General features: G+C 44.2%; 1 protein-coding gene across 1 annotated transcript in view; it reads right to left on the bottom strand.

Annotated features, from left to right (window-relative positions):
• The window catches only part of tdrd5 (tudor domain containing 5), a 51,957-nt gene that overhangs the window by 21,238 nt on the left and 10,825 nt on the right, over nucleotides 1-19,894 (bottom strand). The window contains exons 2-6 of the mRNA XM_055165260.1: nucleotides 11,375-11,608; nucleotides 7,596-7,786; nucleotides 4,953-5,435; nucleotides 1,203-1,286; nucleotides 1,048-1,104 (exon numbers count right to left, since the gene is read on the bottom strand). Of these exons, the coding sequence (XP_055021235.1) occupies nucleotides 1,048-1,104; nucleotides 1,203-1,286; nucleotides 4,953-5,435; nucleotides 7,596-7,786; nucleotides 11,375-11,603 (1,044 nt within the window). The 5' untranslated portion in view covers nucleotides 11,604-11,608. The remainder of the gene's footprint in view (nucleotides 1-1,047; nucleotides 1,105-1,202; nucleotides 1,287-4,952; nucleotides 5,436-7,595; nucleotides 7,787-11,374; nucleotides 11,609-19,894) is intronic.

Genomic DNA, 19,894 nt, shown 5'->3' with positions numbered 1-19,894 from the left:
GTTATTGTATTTTGAAACCAGAGTGACTGAACCAGGACTGAACCAGAGCTGAACTAGGACTAAAACAGGACTAAAACAGGACTGAAGCAGAGCTGAACCAAGACTGAACCAGGACTGAACCAGAGCTGAACCAGAGCTGAAACAGGACTAAAACAGGACTAAAGCAGGACTAACAGGACTAAACCAGAGCTGAACCAGGACCGAACCAGAGTTGAACCAGAACTAAACCAAATCAGGACTGAACCAAGACTAAACCAGGACTGAATCAGGACTAAACCAGGACTAAACTAGGACTAAACCAGGACTGAACCAGAGCTGAACCAGGACTAAAACAGGACTGAAACAGGACTGAAACAGGACTGAAACAGGACTGAACCAGGACTGAACCAGGACTGAAAACGAGCTGAACCAGGACAAAACCAAACCAGGACTGAACCAGAGCTGAACCAGGACTAAAACAGGACTAAAACAGGACTGAACCAGAGCTGAACCAGAGCTGAACCAGAGCTGAACCAGAGCTGAACCAAGACTAAAACAGGACTGAACCCTGGAAACCCTGAACTGGACTGAACAGTGAACCCTGCGGTCACCCCCGATGGTCTAAAAGCAAATAATCAAGTCGGTTTACGTGAAATCCATCATGACAAAAACCTGTCTGGTTATTATTAGTCCATAAACACTTGTGTCTGAACTAATGATTATTTATGACAGAAATAAAGTTTTAAAAGCACAAACAATGTTAATGCAATCCCATGTAATTATGACTTTTATTATAATTGCCTCAGACTTTTTTTTTACTGCTTTTTACTCTATTGCAGTAAGCTTTTGTACTACAAGCTCGGTCATCTTCGCTGTCAGTTAGAAATTAAGTTTAATCAGAGTTTAGCCTTTCGTGACCTGACTGCAGGTGAGCTGCGTGTCTGAATCTCTCTGCGAGTGAGGCTCAATTGTGAATGTTCTGTGTAGGTCTTCAGGTCTGTGTAGTGAGCGAGGGGGTTAGGGCTGGGCGAGACATTCGGGCACAGAGTGGGGCAGAGGAGGAGTTACCTGGTACTTCGCCGGGAGGTCGTGGACGGACACTCCGCCGGGACACTGCGCTACCACCTGGAACAGTCGTGTTTCAGATTACGGTCGCCGCTCTCCTCTACTCCTGCATTTTTTTTGTTACGTAAATGTTATTTTAAAAGGTCAGCTGCTGTCACCTTCTGGAGTTTGTCTTTTAAAGTCTGACTTATGGTTCCGGCGACTCCATTCTCCTGGATTTGTTTGCGAAATTCCTCCTCCAGCTGAAACAAACACGTTACGGATCAGAGTTTTCAATATTCCTGTTTGTTCAGTGTTATTATAATCAGCTTTTATTTACTTTGCTTTCTTAAGAGGTGCACCGTATAACATTTCTAGTGGAGGATCTGCCACCTGCTTGTCTCCATGGAATGTTATTGCTTTCTAGAGAATGTTCCACAGTATAAATTAAACCCATCTATTACAGTTCAAATCTGTGGAGAGTCGTGCCTGTTCATAGAAGGGATGACTGTATTATTTGAACAATAGAAACACCCGTAATAAATAAATGCTAGATGGAAGTAGGGCTGTCGCGGTTAGGGAATTTCTCCTGCGGTGAAGTATTGTGGCTCAACAGCGCGGTATGCGGTGATATCGCACCCCTCCTCCACCCCACATCCCCCGGAGTTGTAATATTTTCAGTGGCTCTGATGTTGCGCTTGTTGCAGATGCACATGTACCTTGGTTGTCGTGTGGATACAGTGTGTGTAGTGTGTGTGTGGGAGAAGTAACATTTGGCTTTGGAACAAGTGCTGCTGCATCTCTCCAGCTCTCACAGTGGCAGCTCGGGTCCTGCAGCGGTTCGGGTCAGAGTCCTGCACCAGGTCAGGTACCTGCAGACTTGAAAGAGCACACGGAGCAGTGTGTCTGCAAAGTGCAATCGGGTGATAGCAGCTTTTACCTCCGTGCGGCGCGGAGCTCTACGCCGGTCCTTTCGCCTGCGGTCACCTGGCGGTCTACGCGGGTGCACCTTAGTCCTCGGTTAGTCCTAGGTTAGTCCTAGGTTAGTGCTGGGTTATCACGGGCGCGGGCGGTAACGGGTGGAATATTAACAGGTCCGTGTGGGTGCGGGTCTCTAAAAATGGACGCGTGCAGGACTCTGGGTCAGGTCACGTTGGTCATGTGATTCATTTTTGCGGTTATTGCGACAGTCCTAGATGGAAGTGTTTAAAGTCATACCATGGAACATACCAGGGAAAGCAATAACACCTCCTTGGAGACAAGTAGGTAGCGGACCCTCCACCGGAAACGTTTGTTGGTCTGTTGTAAATCGAACATAGAGAAAGATCCCACACACCGTCTTTGCAAGTAAGACGGAGCGAGGGATTTTTCTCTTTGTTCTTGGGCTGCTCCTTCTCCTCCAACGCACCCGTCTCAAGTAACTGACGCGTGAAGTTCTCATTCTGTTATAAATCGACCAATGAGGCGATGGTTTTTCAGTGTAAAGTAAATTGGTACCAGAATCGGTGGAGCCGGAGGTGCGCCCATGCTCATGTTCTATATGGAACGCGGCGACTAGCGGGTTAGAGATGACCACTTAGATTTACAGCCTACAACCCTATTTGCACGGGGGAACGCCTGCAGCACATTTCCACGGGATAAGAAAAGTTTGTAAATCATTCTATTTTACTGACACTGACTGAGACTGAAAGAAAACATAAGCCCTATTTGCACTGGGATTAGTTTTACCTGTGGACTTTTGGTGATTTGTAATAATTGCGGAGGACGCCTGAGATCTTAATCCCGTGCGAATGCTCCATGTCTGTAATTTGTAAAGTAAAAATTCCGCTGCAAATGACCCGCTGCATTTCGCCAAACACAGACGTCCGGTGATAATACGAGTCCTGTGTGAATCTGTATCTCAGTGTTTGTTGTTGTAATTGCGCCTTTTCTGTCTCTTTCTTTTCTTTCTGTGTTCTTTTCTTTTTCAATCTCTGTGTCAATGTCAGCAAAAAAAGAGTAATTCACGGACTTTGTTTAGCACAGAGGTGAGGCGGTAATTTGCAAATGACCAGACGTCCCCAGGTTGTACTTATCCTGTATGAATAGGCCTTTTGGTGAAATATAGTAGATAATTTGCGACAGAATTTCTACTTTACAAATTACAGACATGGCGATTTTGGACAAGATCTCAGGCATCCTCCACAATTGTTACAAATCACCAAACGTCCACAGGTGAATAGAGGCTTTGCACCTTCAAGTGTCCCCTACAGCAACGGTACCTACGCCGCCATGACACCGGGCACACTATGTCACTGACTTCAGCAGCATCGGAGAAACATGGACAGGTTTTGTTGTGTATTTGGTTCTTCTAGACGCTCTGAACGAGATAAAAACGATTCGTTTCTTCACTGTTCCTCTGGAAATTACTCATCAGGAGCTCAAACAAGGGAATTATTGGGGAAAAAAATGGGAATTATGTCTAGAGAACATAAACCGTGAAGAGATTTCCAATGGTACCATCAAGACACACTCACGTCACTTTCATCAAGGTATTTGTTATTTAAATTGTTTCATAGTTTATTTAATGAGAGAAGCACATTTACTGAACTAAAATGTAAAAAGAAAACATTTGCAGTGTGAGTGGCAGTAGAAACTGTATCTTCCAGCGCACATATAAACATGTCACTCGTTGTAGGACCCATGTTTTCTTTATTGTCTTGTTTATCCACAACTATGTCTTCTAGAATTAATTGTTTTTTGCGAGTGGATCTTTCTAACGTTCGCGAGGATCTTTTCATGGCCGATTCTTTCGAGGTTCAGCTCAGACTCTTCGACTCGTGCGTCATGTTGATCACAGGAGCCCAGTGTGGGTTCGTTGAATCGTAAACTAGTGCGAGTTTTCCTGGATAAATTAATGACATTTTAGTTCAGTAAATGTGCTTCTTTCATTAAATAAGTTATGAAACTATTTAAATAACAAATACCTTGATGAAACTTCGGGTGTCTTGATGGTACAATAGGAAATCTCTTTGCGGTTTACATTTGCTAGCTATAATCCGCGTCTTTTTTTCGATAATTCCCTTGTTTGATCCTGATGAGTCGTTTCCAGAGGAACAGTGAAGAAACAATTCATTTTATCCCTTTCAGAGCATCTAGAACAGGGGTGTCAAACTCATTTTGGTCTGGGGGCTGTATCCAACCGACTTTGATCCCAAAGGGGCCGGATCAGAAAACTCATGTCATATAAACCCCAAAAATAACAGTAAGTTCAAATATTTGTGCAGAGAAACACAAATCTATTACAGAAATCTTTTTTAATTGATGAACTCTTTCTTTTACAAAATATTATAATATTATGAACAACCTGAAACTTTAAGAAAAATAAAATTTCAACACAAAGTTTTAACATGAACTTGTTTAACATTAACTTGTATAAATAGGAATAAGTAAATTTTTCTTATAAAATCCTGCACTCGGCTCCACTTTTCTCATGTTGGACATTTTTCTGATGAGGGTGTCACGGTCAACAGTCAAAACGATCGTCCTTTAAGAGCGTTTGGAAAGAGACAAGTCTTCATTTGTGCTGCTCTGGTGGGAGGGGCCACGTACAGAGACGCTGGAGACGCTGCTGTGATAAACACCACAGAAAAATAATAAGATTTTAATAGAAAAAATAGAATTAAAATATTTTAGTAGAAAATCAGCCGAGGGCCAGATTAAAGGCCGGATCTGGCCCCCGAGCCACATGTTTGACACCTGAGATCTAGAACAACCAAATACACAACAAAACCTGCCCATGTTTCTCCGATGCTGCTGAAGTCAATGACATAGTGTTGTCCGGTGTCATGGCGGTGTAGGTACTGTTGTTATAGGGGACACGTGACGGTGCAAAGCCTCTATAGTGTGTATGTTCAGAGCTGAAAATGAGGAAGTAGTTTGGTTCTTACCTTGAGCACTCGGTCCTTGAAGCACGGCTCCTCCTGGTTCTCTGTGATGTTCTCTATGAGCTCAGGCATGGACCCGCCTCCGGACGACGGCTCACTCAGCGACCTCGCCTGCCCCGCCCTCTCCGGCTCCACCCCCTCAGACTCTGTGGGGGCGGGCGCTGTCTCCGCGGCACCGGGTCGGGCCTCGGACACCTGTGAGTCTGTGACGGGTGCTTTGGTTCCTGGAGGTTTTGGCTGCGGTTTGAGGACCCTCCCCAGCGCCGGTTTGGGTGGGGTGGGTGTGTTCACGACGCACAGGGGCCTGGGGAGCATCTGTCCCCGCAGCGACACCATGGAGCCCAGTCGGCTCTGGCTGACGGCGAGCAGGTCCGACGCAGCCTCCAGCATCTCGGCCGTGGAGTAGAAGCCGTAAGAGTGGAGGCGCAGGGGGAGACCAAAACGCAACAGGAAACAGGACTCCAGCTGAGAGAGAAGAACCGGGCCCTGTGCAAAGAGGATTAAGGGTTTGCAAAATTATCTAAATATCGATATATCGTATTGCTTAACACTGCTGGGAGTAACATGTTATAAAAGTAACAAATTACTGTAATGTGTTGCTTTTTGCTGTAACGCAGTAATGTGGCATTACAGGGGGAAAAATGTAATATTTTACTCGGTACAAATGTGAGTAACACGTGTTACAAAGCTTTTTTAACCTGGATTGAAGTGGTGGGTTTTTCGTTTTTCTTCATGCAAATTCACTAAAATCACTGCGATAGTGTGTGTTACCTGTCCGTGTGTGTGTGTGTGTGTATCTGTCCGTGTCTGTCCGTGTGTGTGTGTGTTATCTGTCCGTGTGTGTGTTATCTGTCCGTATGTGTGTATCTGTCCGTGTGTGTGTGTCTGTCCGTGTGTGTGTGTGTTATCTGTCCGTATTATCTGTCCGTGTGTGTGTGTGTGTCCGTGTGTGTGTGTGTTATCTGTCCGTGTGTGTGTGTGTGTGTGTGTGTGTATCTGTCCGTGTGATCTGTCCGTGTGTGTGTGTGTATCTGTCCGTGTGTGATCTGTCCGTGTGTGCCTGTGTGTGTGTGTTATCTGTCCGTGTGTGTGTGTGTGTTATCTGTCCGTGTGTGTGTGTTATCTGTCCGTGTGTGTGTGTGTATCTGTCCGTCTGTCCATCTGTCCGTGTGTGTGTGTGTTATCTGTCCGTGTGTGTGTGTGTGTGTGTGTGTGTGTATCTGTCCGTGTGTGTGTGTGTGTGTGTGTGTGTGTATCTGTCCGTGTATCTGTCCGTGTGTGTGTGTGTGTGTGTGTGTGTGTGTATCTGTCCGTGTGTGTGTGTTCTGTCCGTGTGTGTGTGTGTGTATCTGTCCGTGTGTGTGTGTCTGTCCGTGTGTGTGTGTGTGTGTGTGTGTGTGTTATCTGTCCGTGTGTGTGTTATCTGTCCGTGTGTGTGTGTGTTATCTGTCCGTGTGTGTGTGTGTTATCTGTCCGTGTGTGTGTGTGTGTGTGTTATCTGTCCGTGTGTGTGTGTGTTATCTGTCCGTGTGTGTATGTGTTATCTGTCCGTGTGTGTGTGTGTTATCTGTCCGTGTGTGTGTGTGTGTGTGTGTGTGTGTGTGTGTGTGTATCTGTCCGTGTGTGTGTGTGTGTGTGTGTGTATCTGTCCGTGTGTGTGTGTGTTGTGTTATCTGTCCGTGTGTGTGTGTGTGTTATCTGTCCGTGTGTGTGTGTGTGTGTGTGTGTGTGTGTGTTATCTGTCCGTGTGTGTGTGTTATCTGTCCGTGTGTGTGTGTGTGTGTGTGTATCTGTCCGTGTGTGTGTGTGTGTATCTGTCCGTGTGTGTGTGTGTGTATCTGTCCGTGTGTGTGTGTGTGTATCTGTCCGTGTGTGTGTGTGTGTATCTGTCCGTGTGTGTGTGTTATCTGTCCGTGTGTGTGTGTGTGTGTGTGTGTGTTATCTGTCCGTGTGTGTGTGTTATCTGTCCGTGTGTGTGTGTGTGTGTGTGTGTGTGTGTGTGTGTGTGTGTGTGTATCTGTATCTGTCCGTGTGTGTGTGTGTTATCTGTCCGTGTGTGTGTGTGTTATCTGTCCGTGTGTGTGTGTGTGTCGTGTGTGTGTGTGTGTGTGTGTGTGTGTATCTGTCCGTGTGTGTGTGTGTGTGTATCTGTCCGTATCTGTCCGTGTGTGTGTGTCTGTCCGTGTGTGTGTGTATCTGTCCGTGTGTGTGTGTGTGTATCTGTCCGTGTGTGTGTGTGTGTGTGTGTGTGTATTATCTGTCCGTGTGTGTGTGTGTGTGTGTGTGTGTGTGTGTGTGTGTGTTATCTGTCCGTGTGTCCGTGTGTGTGTGTGTATCTGTCCGATCTGTCCGTGTGTGTGTGTGTGTGTGTGTGTGTGTTATCTGTCCGTGTGTGTGTGTGTGTTATCTGTCCGTGTGTGTGTGTGTGCTGTCCGTGTGTGTGTGTGTGTATCTGTCCGTGTGTGTATCTGTCCGTGTGTGTGTGTGTATCTGTCCGTGTGTGTGTGTGTGTATATCTGTCCGTGTGTGTGTCTGTCCGTGTGTGTGTGTGTATCTGTCCGTGCTGTGTGTGTGTGTGTGTGTGTGTGTATCTGTCCGTGTGTGTGTGTAGAGTCCGTGTGAGCGTGTGTGTGTGCGCAGCTGTGCCCGGAGCTGTGCGGGCAGAGCGGGAGGAGTGCGCCCCCTCCTGGGCAGCGGCAGGAGCTGGTTGGGGCCGGGGTCGTATCGAGAGGAGAAGAAGCTCCCCAACTTCTTCTGCAGTCGCTTCCTGTCGGCCGGAGACGTGCGCTGCCGGGACACCAGCTCCTCCAGGTCACGCGTCGTCTCGTCGCTCACAGCTGCACGGAAACACAAACATGAACTTAATATAAACTAGGGATGGACATTCGATGAAATTTTCTTAATCGATCGTCGGAAGAATTAACGATCAATTATCGATTAATCATTAACGTTTTTATATTAAAATGATCATCATTATTATTACTATCTGCACTAATCTGTATAAATAAATTCAACTTTACGACATATAAACCGTAACGACTCTAGAGCCACATCAGCTGTTTGAAATTATAATGTGTTTAATTCAGTTTTGTTCAAATCTCACAGAAACAAAACTAATGGAGGGAGGGAAAAAACAACAACATGAAATCATGTTACTGGAATGAACGTCTAATTTGGAGTATTCACAAACAATATTTTTGTTTCTGGTGCCGGCGGCAATGAATAAACAATCAGTAGAGTGGAAGAAGACGTTGGATGGATCATGGGGAAGTGCAGGTTTAATCCACAGTGGCTCTTAGATTCTAGATACAGTGCTGTAGTTGGTTGGTCATTGTTAGAATTGGATCTGGTGTTTTCCGCCCGCATAATGATGTTGGTCTTCATTTTCATTTAAGTGGTCTTTAAAAGGGCTTTAAAAAAGTCTTAAATTTGGGGAAGTCAAACCTGGAGATACCCTGGATTAGGGACGGGCATTCGATGAAATTTTCTTAATCGATCGTCGGAAGAATTAACGATCGATTATCGATTAATCATTAACGTTTTTATATTAAAATGATCATCATTATTATTACAATCTGCACTACTAATCTGCATAAATAAATTCAACTTTACGACTCTAGAGCCACATCAGCCCGTTTGACATTATAATGTGTTTAATTCAGTTTTGTTCAAATCTCACAGAAACTAAACTTAAAACCACATCGCTAATTTGCATAAACTCAGTGACGATAAAACTCCAGCTCTTGTGTCGCTGATGTGGTTCAATTTCTGTCGGATTAAAAGACATGACTCAGGTGAATACAGGTTAGTGTGACCAGATTTGCGTTTGTCAAAACCAGGACAGCGTACGGGGGGAGGGGGGCGGGGCCTCGTCATCCACATTGAGCGACTCTCACCTGGAAAAACTTTTTCCCACTGGACACAGAAACATATGTGCTGCTTTATACACTGTGCACATGGACTCACACTTGTCCCGAACGCAACAGAAAGTGTGGAATTTCTTGTACAAATCATGGTTAAATCCACATTTGTGCTTCGGTTCGTTACAGACTGACCCACTGTTTGTGTCTCGCTCCTTCTGATGCAGAGACACATGTACACACCTGTTTGATCACGACACACAGCAACATACATTCAGTTTGTCGATTAAAATTAACGTAATCGATGAAATTCTTAATGATCAATTATCGATTAATCGACTAATCATGCCCGTCCCTAATATAAACCTTTTTCACAACGGCCAGAAGTGCGAAAAACCCTAACCCTTTTACATTAATACTTTTGCAGTGTTGGGAATGTTACTTTTAAAATGTAATCCCCTACAGATTACAGATTACATACCCCAAAATGTAGTTTGTAACATAATCCATTAAATTACTTCAAGTGACTAACGTAATCTGAGTACTACGGATTACTTGATTTTCTGTAGAGAAGCAAAGACGAGGAAATCTTCACATGAGATGTTTTGTCTGCTAAAAAAACAATGAAAAGCCCAGACTTTACTAAACCTTATTAAAAATATTATTAATAGAAGAGGAGGAGACACGTCCACACAGCACGGTTTAGTCCTGTTCAATCCTGGTTTAGTCCTGGTTTAGTCCTGGTTTAGAACTGGTTTTAATCCTGGTTTAGTCCTGGTTTAGACCTGGTTTTAGTCCTGCTTTAGACCTGGTTTAGTCCTGGTTTAGTCCTGGTTTAGTTGTGGTTTTAGTCCTGGTTTAGATTAGTCCTGGTTTTAGTCCTGGTTTAGTCCTGGTTTTAGTCCTGGTTTTAGTCCTGGTTTTAGTCCTGGTTTTAGTCCTTTAGTCTGGTTTAGACCTGGTTTAGTCCTGGTTTAGACTTGGTTTAGTCCTGGTTTAGAGTGGTTGGTTTAGTCCTGGTTTAGTCCTGGTTTAAGTCCTGGTTTAGTCCCTGGTTTAGTCCTGGTTTAGTCCTGGTTTAGACTGGTTTAGTCCTGGTTTAGTTGGTTTTAGTCCTGGTTTAGTCCTGGTTTAGAGTGGTTTAGGGTTTAGTCCTGGTTTAGTCCTGGTTTAGACCTGGTTTAGCCCTGGTTTAGTCCTGGTTTAGTCCTGGTTTAGTCCTGGTTTAGTCCTGGTTTAGTCCTGGTTTAGACCTGGTTTAGTCCTGGTTAAGTCCTGGTTTAGACTGGTTTTACCCTGGTTTAGTTTGGTTTAGTCCTGGTTTAGTCCTGGTTTAGTCCTGGTTTAGTCCTGGTTTAGTCCTGGTTTTAGTCCTGGTTTAGACCTGGTTTTACTCCTGGTTTAGACCTGGTTTAGTCCTGGTTTTAGTCCTGGTTTAGTCCTGGTTTTAGTCCTGGTTTAGACCTGGTTTAGTCCTGGTTTAGTCCTGGTTTTAGACCTGGTTTAGTCCTGGTTTAGACCTGGTTTAGTCCTGGTTTAGTCCTGGTTTAGACCTGGTTTAGTCCTGGTTTTAGACCTGGTTTAGTCCTGGTTTAGTCCTGGTTTAGACCTGGTTTAGTCCTGGTTTAGTCCTGGTTTTAGTCCTGGTTTAGTCCTGGTTTAGTCCTGGTTTAGACCTGGTTTAGTCCTGGTTTAAGTCCTGGTTTAGACCTGGTTTAGACTCCTGGTTTAGTCCTTTGGTTTTAGTCCTGGTTTAGTCCTGGTTTAGTCCTGGTTTTAGTCCTGGTTTTAGTCCTGGTTTAGTCCTGGTTTAGACCTGGTTTTAGTCCTGGTTTAGTCTGGTTTTAGTCCTGGTTTAGACCTGGTTTAGTCCTGGTTTAGACCTGGTTTAGTCCTGGTTTAGACCTGGTTTAGACCTGGTTTAGTCCTGGTTTAGACCTGGTTTTAGTCCTGGTTTAGTCCTGGTTTAGACCTGGTTTTAGTCCTGGTTTAGTCCTGGTTTAGACCTGGTTTAGTCCTGGTTTAGACCTGGTTTAGTCCTGGTTTAGTCCTGGTTTTAGTCCTGGTTTAGTCCTGGTTTAGTCCTGGTTTAGACCTGGTTTAGTCCTGGTTAAGTTTTAGTGGTTTTACTCCTGGTTTAGTTTTGGTTTAGTCTTGGTTTAGTCTGGTTTAGTCCTGGTTTAGTCCTGGTTTAGTCCTGGTTTAGTCCTGGTTTAGTCCTGGTTTATCCTGGTTTAGACCTGGTTTAGGTCCTGGTTTTAGTCCTGGTTTAGACCTGGTTTTAGTCCTGGTTTAGACCTGGTTTAGTCCTGGTTTCCTGGTTTAGACCTGGTTTAGTCCTGGTTTTAGACCTGGTTTAGTCCTGGTTTAGTCCTGGTTTAGACCTGGTTTAGTCCTGGTTTAGTCCTGGTTTAGACCTGGTTTAGTCCTGGTTTAGTCCTGGTTTTTTAGTCCTGGTTTAGACCTGGTTTAGTCCTGGTTTAGTCCTGGTTAGTCCTGGTTTAGTCCTGGTTTAGTCCTGGTTTAGTCCTGGTTTAGTCCTGGTTTAGACATGGCACTGCTCACTCTTCAGATACAGAGATCCGTCCGGTCTGTACTGGATGGAGGCCACGTCTGGCATCTCTCTGATCATGTCCAGGACGTTTCTGAAGCCGAGCGAGCGCAGGGGCATGGGGTGTCCCAGCAGGGCGCCGTAGTCTCTCCTCAGCTGCTCTGGGTCCAGTCCCACTTTGGACGAGAGCAGCAGAGAGCGCACGTCCTTCTTGAGTTTGGACAACACCTCCTCCTGGTCCATCTCCTCTGAACAATACGAACATTTTAGTGTTTTTCAAGTAACAGTTTGTGAAAAAAAAAAGGTCTAAAACACAGACAATATTTTTACTGAATAGAAGGATTTTGTGAGGGTCTTGTCTCTATTTATAATAGGGACGGGCATTCGATGAAATTTTCTTAATCGATCGTCGGAAGAATTAACGATCGACTATTGATTAATCATTAACGTTTTTATATTAAAATGATCATCATTATTATTACTATCTGCACTAATCTGCATAAATAAATTCAACTTTACGACATATAAACCATAACGACTCTAGAGCCACATCAGCTGTTTGACATTATAATGTGTTTAATTCAGTTTTGTTCAAATCTCACAGAAACAAAACTTAAAACCACATCACTAATTTGCATAAACTAAGTGAAGATAAAACTCCAGCTCTTGTGTCGCTGATGTGGTTCAGCTTCTGTCGGATTAAAAGACATGACTCAGGTGAATACAGGTCAGTGTGACCAGATTTTGTGTTTGTCAAAACCAGGACAGCGTACGGGGGGAGGGGGGCGGGGCCTCGTCATCCACATTGAGCGACTCTCACCTGGAAAAACTTTTTCCCACTGGACACAGAAACATATGTGCTGCTTTATACACTGTGCACATGGACTCACACTTGTCCCAACGCAACGGAAAGTGTGGAATTTCTTGTACAAATCATCGTTAAAAACACATTTGTGCTTCGGTTCGTTACAGACTGACCCACTGTTTGTGTCTCGCTCCTTCTGATGCAGAGACACATGTACACACCTGTTTGGTCACGACACACACAAACATACATTCAGTTTGTCAATTAAAATTAACGTAATCGATAAAATTCTTAATGATCAATTATCCATTAATCGATTAATCATGCCCATACCTAATTTATAAGTTTAATATAAAAAAGGAACGGTTTAAACTAGGGATGGGCATGATTAGTCGATTAATCGATAATTGATCATTAAGAATTTCATCGATTACGTTAATTTTAATCGACAAACTGAATGTATGTTGCTGTGTATCGTGACCAAACAGGTGTGTACATGTGTCTCTGCATCAGAAGGAGCGAGACACAAACAGTGGGTCAGTCTGTAACGAACCGAAGCACAAATGTGTTTTTAACGATGATTTGTACAAGAAATTCCACACTTTCCGTTGCGTTCGGGACAAGTGTGAGTCCATGTGCACAGTGTATAAAGCAGCACATATGTTTCTGTGTCCAGTGGGAAAAAGTTTTTCCAGGTGAGAGTCGCTCAATGTGGATGACGAGGCCCCGCCCCCCTCCCCCCGTACGCTGTCCTGGTTTTGACAAACACAAATCTGGTCACACTAACCTGTATTCACCTGAGTCATGTCTTTTAATCCAACAGAAACTGAACCACATCAGCGACACAAGAGCTGGAGTTTTATCTTCACTTAGTTTATGCAAATTAGTGATGTGGTTTTAAGTTTTGTTTCTGTGAGATTTGAACAAAACTGAATTAAACACATTATAATGTCAAACAGCTGATGTGGCTCTAGAGTCGTTACAGTTTATATGTGGTAAAGTTGAATTTATTTATGCAGATTAGTGCAGATAGTAATAATAATGATGATCATTTTAATATAAAAACGTTAATGATTAATCGATAATCAATCGTTAATTCTTCCGACGGTCGATTAAGAAAATTTCATCGAATGCCCATCCCTAGTTTAAACATTCATTTCACTTTCATTTAATTTTTCTGGTGTGAATCCATCGCCTGCTTGTCTCCATGGAGATGTTATTGCTTTGCCTAGAATGTTCCACAGTACAGCATTAAATGTATAGGTTAGATTAGGTTCGGTTGGGTTAATTATTCAAACCCGTAGGTAAATTTGTTTCATGAAAGTACCAACCACATCCTGAAAATTCATGCTTGTTTTCTTCAAATTGTCTGAGCCCAAGTCTCCATGAACAGACTTTTGTTTTACTGTAGAGAAACAAAGACGAGGATCTGAACATAAGAAGTTTTATCTCTTAAAAGAAAATAAAAAGATCAGACTTTCCTTAACCAGATTAAAAATATTATTGATAGAGAAATTATTTTTATATGAGAAATGAGAAACGTACATGATTAGAGTATGTCCACCTACTGTTAGTGTCATACTGTTTAAACCTGGTTTAGTCTTAGTTTAGACCTGGTTTAGTCCTGGTTTAGACCTCGTTTAGTCCTCGTTTAGTTCGGGTTTAGACCTGGTTTAGACCTGGTTTAGTTCTGTTTTAGTCCTGGTTTAGTCCTAGTTTAGTTCTGTTTTAATCGTGTTTTAGTCCTGGTTTAGTTCTGGTTTAGTTCTGGTTTAGTCCTGGTTTAGTTCTGGTTTAGTTCTGGTTTAGACCTGGTTTAGACCTGGTTTAGACCTGGTTTAGTTCTGGTTTAGTCCTGGTTTAGACCTGGTTTAGTTCTGGTTTAGTCCTGGTTTAGTTCTGGTTTAGTTCTGGTTTAGACCTGGTTTAGACCTGGTTTAGTCCTGGTTTAGTTCTGGTTTAGTCCTGGTTTAGTTCTGTTTTAGTCCTGGTTTAGTCCTCGTTTAGTTCTGGTTTAGTCCTGGTTTAGTTCTGTTTTAGTCCTGGTTTAGTCCTCGTTTAGCTCTGGTTTAGTTCTGGTTTAGTTCTGGTTTAGTTCTGGTTTAGTTCTGGTTTAGTCCTGGTTTAGTTCTGGTTTAGTTCTGGTTTAGTCCTGGTTTAGTCCTGGTTTAGTCCTAGTTTAGTTCTGGTTTAGTCCTGTTTTAGTCCTGGTTTAGTCCTGGTTTAGTCCTGGTTTAGTTCTGGTTTAGTTCTGGTTTAGACCTGGATTAGTCCTGGTTTAGTTCTGGTTTAGTCCTGGTTTAGTTCTGTTTTAGTCCTGGTTTATTCCTCGTTTAGTTCTGGTTTAGTTCTGGTTTAGATCTGGTTTAGTTCTGGTTTAGACCTGGTTTAGTTCTGGTTTAGACCTGGTTTAGTTCTGGTTTAGTCCTGGTTTAGACCTGGTTTAGTTCTGGTTTAGTCCTGGTTTAGTTCTGGTTTAGACCTGGTTTAGACCTGGTTTAGTCCTGGTTTAGTTCTGGTTTAGTCCTGGTTTAGTTCTGTTTTAGTCCTGGTTTAGTCCTCGTTTAGTTCTGGTTTAGTACTAGTTTAGTTCTGTTTTAGTCCTGGTTTAGTCCTCGTTTAGTTCTGGTTTAGTTCTGGTTTAGTTCTGGTTTAGATCTGGTTTAGTTCTGGTTTAGTTCTGGTTTAGACCTGGTTTAGTTCTGGTTTAGTCCTGTTTTAGTCCTCTTTTAGTTCTGGTTTAGTTCTGGTTTAGTCCTGGTTTAGTCCTGGTTTAGTCCTAGTTTAGTTCTGGTTTAGTCCTGTTTTAGTCCTGGTTTAGTCCTGTTTTAGTTCTGGTTTAGTTCTGGTTTAGACCTGGATTAGTCCTGGTTTAGTTCTGGTTTAGTCCTGGTTTAGTTCTGTTTTAGTCCTGGTTTAGTCCTCGTTTAGTTCTGGTTTAGATCTGGTTTAGTTCTGGTTTAGTTCTGGTTTAGACCTGGTTTAGTTCTGGTTTAGTCCTGTTTTAGTCCTGGTTTAGTCCTGGTTTAGTTCTGGTTTAGTTCTGGTTTTGGTTTGTTCTGGTTTAGTCCTGTTTTTAGTCCTCGTTTAGTCCTGGTTTAGTCCTGGTTTAGTTCTGGTTTAGACCTGGTTTAGTTCTGGTTTAGTCCTGTTTTAGTCCTCGTTTAGTCCTGGTTTAGTCCTGGTTTAGTTCTGGTTTAGACCTGGTTTAGACCTGGATTAGTCCTGGTTTAGTCCTGGTTTAGACCTGGATTAGTCCTGGTTTAGTCCTGGTTTAGACCTGGATTAGTCCTGGTTTAGTCCTGGTTTAGACCTGGATTAGTCCTGGTTTAGTCCTGGTTTAGACCTGGATTAGTCCTGGTTTAGTTCTGTTTTAGTCCTGGTTTACCTCGTGTTTTGTCCAGCGTCGCTCTGTAAAACTACACAAACACCTGACTTTTTTTTTTTTTTTTTTTTTTTTTTTGTTCCGGATTTTGCAGCGGTCAAACAACTCTCCACGATCTTCAAACACGGACAACGCTTTGCTAAACTAAACGCAACAAATTAAAACACATCTACGCATTGAATCCCATCCGTAAAATTAAAAAAAACAACAACAACAACAAAAAAAAACAACGAGTATGAATTTAAAACGAGAATATTTCCTCACCAACTCCAGACAAACGGGGAGGGCAACAAGATGGCGACCCGGGAAGTCCGATCAATCGCAGAACTAAATAGATAAAAGTTCTTGCTTCCACTAGAAAAATACAAATGGACGGAAATTAGTTGATTAAACCTGCAAAACTGCACTTTGCACCTCAGAAATGTAAAGCCAAAATGTCATCACAAGTTAAAGGAAGTGAACACGACTTTAATAATAATAATAATGATGTGGAAGTTGCGCGAGCGTCGTGGAGAAAACTCCATCAAAACAACAACATGACCAGTGTTGGGGAGTAACGGATTACATGTACCTTACGTAATCAGAGTACAAATTATGAGTAACTGTATTCAGTTACAGTTACTGTTTCAGTGAGTGGTAATTGGATTACAGTTACTTTGTTGAAATAAATGGATTACACAGAGGGATTTTACTGTTTTCACATTTTGGGCTAAACCAGGACTAAACCAGGACTACACCAGGACTAAACCAGGACTAAACCAGGACTACACCAGGACTAAACCAGGACTACGCCAGGACTAAACCAGGACTAACACCAGGACTAAACCAGGACTAAACCAGGACTACACCAGGACTAAACACCAGGACTAAACCAGGACTACTACACCAGGACTAAACCAGGACTACACCTACAGGACTAAACCAGGACTACAACCAGGACTAACACCAGGACTAAACCAGGACTACACCAGGACTACACCAGGACTAAACCCAGGCCTAAACCAGGACTACACCAGGACTACACCAGGACTAAACCAGGACTACAACAGGACTTAAACCAGGACTACACCAGGACTAAACCAGGACTAAACCCAGGACTACACCAGGACTAAACCAGGACTAAACCCAGGCCTAAACCAGGACTACACCAGGACTAAACCCGGACTAAACCCAGGCCTAAACCAGGACTAAACCAGGACTACACCAGGACTAAACCCAGGACTAAACCAGGACTAAACCAGGACTAAACCCAGGCCTAAACCAGGACTAGACCAGGACTACACCAGGACTAAACCAGGACTAACCACACCAGGACTAAACCAGGACTAAACACCAGGACTACACCAGGAACTAAACCAGGACTAAACCAGGACCCAGGACTAAACCCGGACTAAACCCAGGCCTAAACCAGGACTAAACCAGGACTACACCAGGACTAAACCCAGGACTACACCAGGACTACACCAGGACTAAACCAGGACTACACCAGGACTACACCAGGACTAAACCAGGCCTAAACCCAGGCCTAAACCAGGACTACACCAGGACTAAACCCAGGCCTAAACCAGGACTAAACCAGGACTACACCAGGACTAAACCAGGCCTAAACCAGGACTACACCAGGACTACACCAGGACTAAACACACCAGGACTACACCAAGGACTAAACCAGGACTAAACCAGGACTAACCAGGACTAACCAGGACTACACCAGGACTAAACCAGGACTAAACCAGGACTAAACCAGGACTACACCAGGACTAAACCAGGACTACAACCAGGACTACACCAGGACTACACCAGGACTAAACCCAGGACTAAACCAGGACTACACCAGGACTAAACCAGGACTAAACCCAGGACTAAACCAGGACTAACACCAGGACTAAACCAGGACTAAACCAGGACTACACCAGGACTAAACCAGGACTACACCAGGACTAAACCAGGACTAAACCCAGGACTAAACCAGGACTACACCAGGACTAAACCAGGACTAAACCCAGGACTAAACCAGGACTAAACCAGGACTAAACCCAGGCCTAAACCAGGACTAAACCCGGACTAAACCCAGGCCTAAACCAGGACTAAACCAGGACTACACCAGGACTAAACCAGGACTACACCAGGACTACACCAGGACTAAACCAGGACTACACCAGGACTAAACCAGGCCTAAACCCAGGCCTAAACCAGGACTACACCAGGACTAAACCCGGACTAAACCCAGGCCTAAACCAGGACTAAACCAGGACTACACCAGGACTAAACCAGGCCTAAACCAGGACTAAACCAGGACTACACCAGGACTACACCAGGACTAAACCAGGACTAAACCAGGACTAAACCAGGACTAAACCAGGACTACAGGAGGACTAAACCAGGACTAAACCAGGACTAAACCAGGAACTAAACCAGGACTACACCAGGACTAAACCAGGACTACACCAGGACTAAACCAGGACTACAACCAGGACTACACCAGGACTAAACAACACCAGGACTAAACCAGGACTACACCAGGACTACACCAGGACTACAGGACTAACAGGACCAGGACTAAACCAGGACTAAACCCAGGACTAAACCAGGACTACACCAGGACTACAGGACTACAGGACTAAACCAGGACTAAACCAGGACTAAACCAGGACTAAACCAGGACTAAACCAGGACTAAACCAGGACTAAACCAGGACTAAACCAGGACTAACCAGGACTAAACCAGGACTACACCAGGACTAAACCAGGACTAAACCAGGACTAAACCAGGACTACACCAGGACTAAACAGGAACTACACCAGGACTAAACCAGGACTAAACCCAGGACTAAACCAGGACTACACCAGGACTAAACCAGGCCTAAACCCAGGCCTAAACCAGGACTAAACCAGGACTAAACCCAGGCCTAAACCAGGCCTAAACCAGGACTAAACCAGGACTACACCCAGGACTACACCAGGACTAAACCAGGACTACACCAGGACTACACCAGGACTAAACCAGGCCTAAACCAGGACTACATCAGGACTAAACCAGGACTACACCAGGACTAAACCAGGACTAAACCAGGACTAAACCAGGACTACATCAGGACTAAACCAGGACTACACCAGGACTAAACCAGGACTACACCAGGACTACACCAGGACTAAACCAGGACTAAACCCAGGACTAAACCAGGACTAAACCAGGACTACACCAGGACTAAACCCAGGCCTAAACCCAGGCCTAAACCAGGACTAAACCAGGACTAAACCCAGGCCTAAACCCAGGCCTAAACCAGGACTAACACCAGGACTACACCAGGACTAAACCAGGACTACACCAGGACTACACCAGGACTAAACCAGGACTAAACCAGGACTACATCAGGACTACACCAGGACTAAACCAGGCCTAAACCAGGACTACATCAGGACTAAACCAGGACTACACCAGGACTAAACCAGGCCTAAACCAGGACTAAACCAGGACTACATCAGGACTAAACCAGGACTACACCAGGACAACACCAGGACTAAACCAGGACTAAACCAGGACTACACCAGGACTAAACCAGGACTACACCAGGACTACACCAGGACTACACCAGGACTACACCAGGACTAAACCAGGACTAAACCAGGACTACACCAGGACTAAACCAGGACTAAACCAAGGACTACACCAGGACTAACCAGGACTAAACCAGGAATACACCAGGACTAAACCAGGACTAACCCAGGACTAAACCAGGACTAAACCAGGACTAAACCCAGGACTAAACAGGACCTAAACCAGGACTAAACCAGGACTAAACCAGGACTAAACCAGGACTAAACCAGGACTAAACCAGGACTAAACCAGGACTAAACCAGGCCTAAACCAGGACTACACCAGGACTACACCAGGACTAAACCAGGACTACACCAGGACTACACCAGGACTAAACCAGGACTACACCAGGACTACACCAGGACTAAACCAGGACTAAACCCAGGACTAAACCAGGACTAAACCAGGACTAAACCAGGACTACACCAGGACTAAACCCAGGCCTAAACCAGGACTAAACCAGGACTAAACCAGGACTACACCAGGAGTAAACCAGGACTAAACCAGGACTAAACCAGGACTAAACCCGGACTAAACCCAAGCCTAAACCAGGACTACACCAGGACTAAACCAGGACTACACCAGGACTACACCAGGTCTAAACCAGGCCTAAACCCAGGCCTAAACCAGGACTAAACCAGGACTACACCAGGACTACACCAGGACTAAACCAGGACTACACCAGGACTAAACCCGGACTAAACCAGGACTACACCAGGACTAAACCAGGACTACACCAGGACTACA

The sequence above is a fragment of the Boleophthalmus pectinirostris genome, unplaced genomic scaffold (genome assembly GCF_026225935.1).
Source record: "Boleophthalmus pectinirostris isolate CB_2022bp ecotype Guang Dong unplaced genomic scaffold, ASM2622593v1 HiC_scaffold_7, whole genome shotgun sequence".
NCBI classification, from domain to species: domain Eukaryota; kingdom Metazoa; phylum Chordata; class Actinopteri; order Gobiiformes; family Gobiidae; genus Boleophthalmus; species Boleophthalmus pectinirostris.
This window is presented reverse-complemented; position numbering and strand designations above follow the sequence as displayed.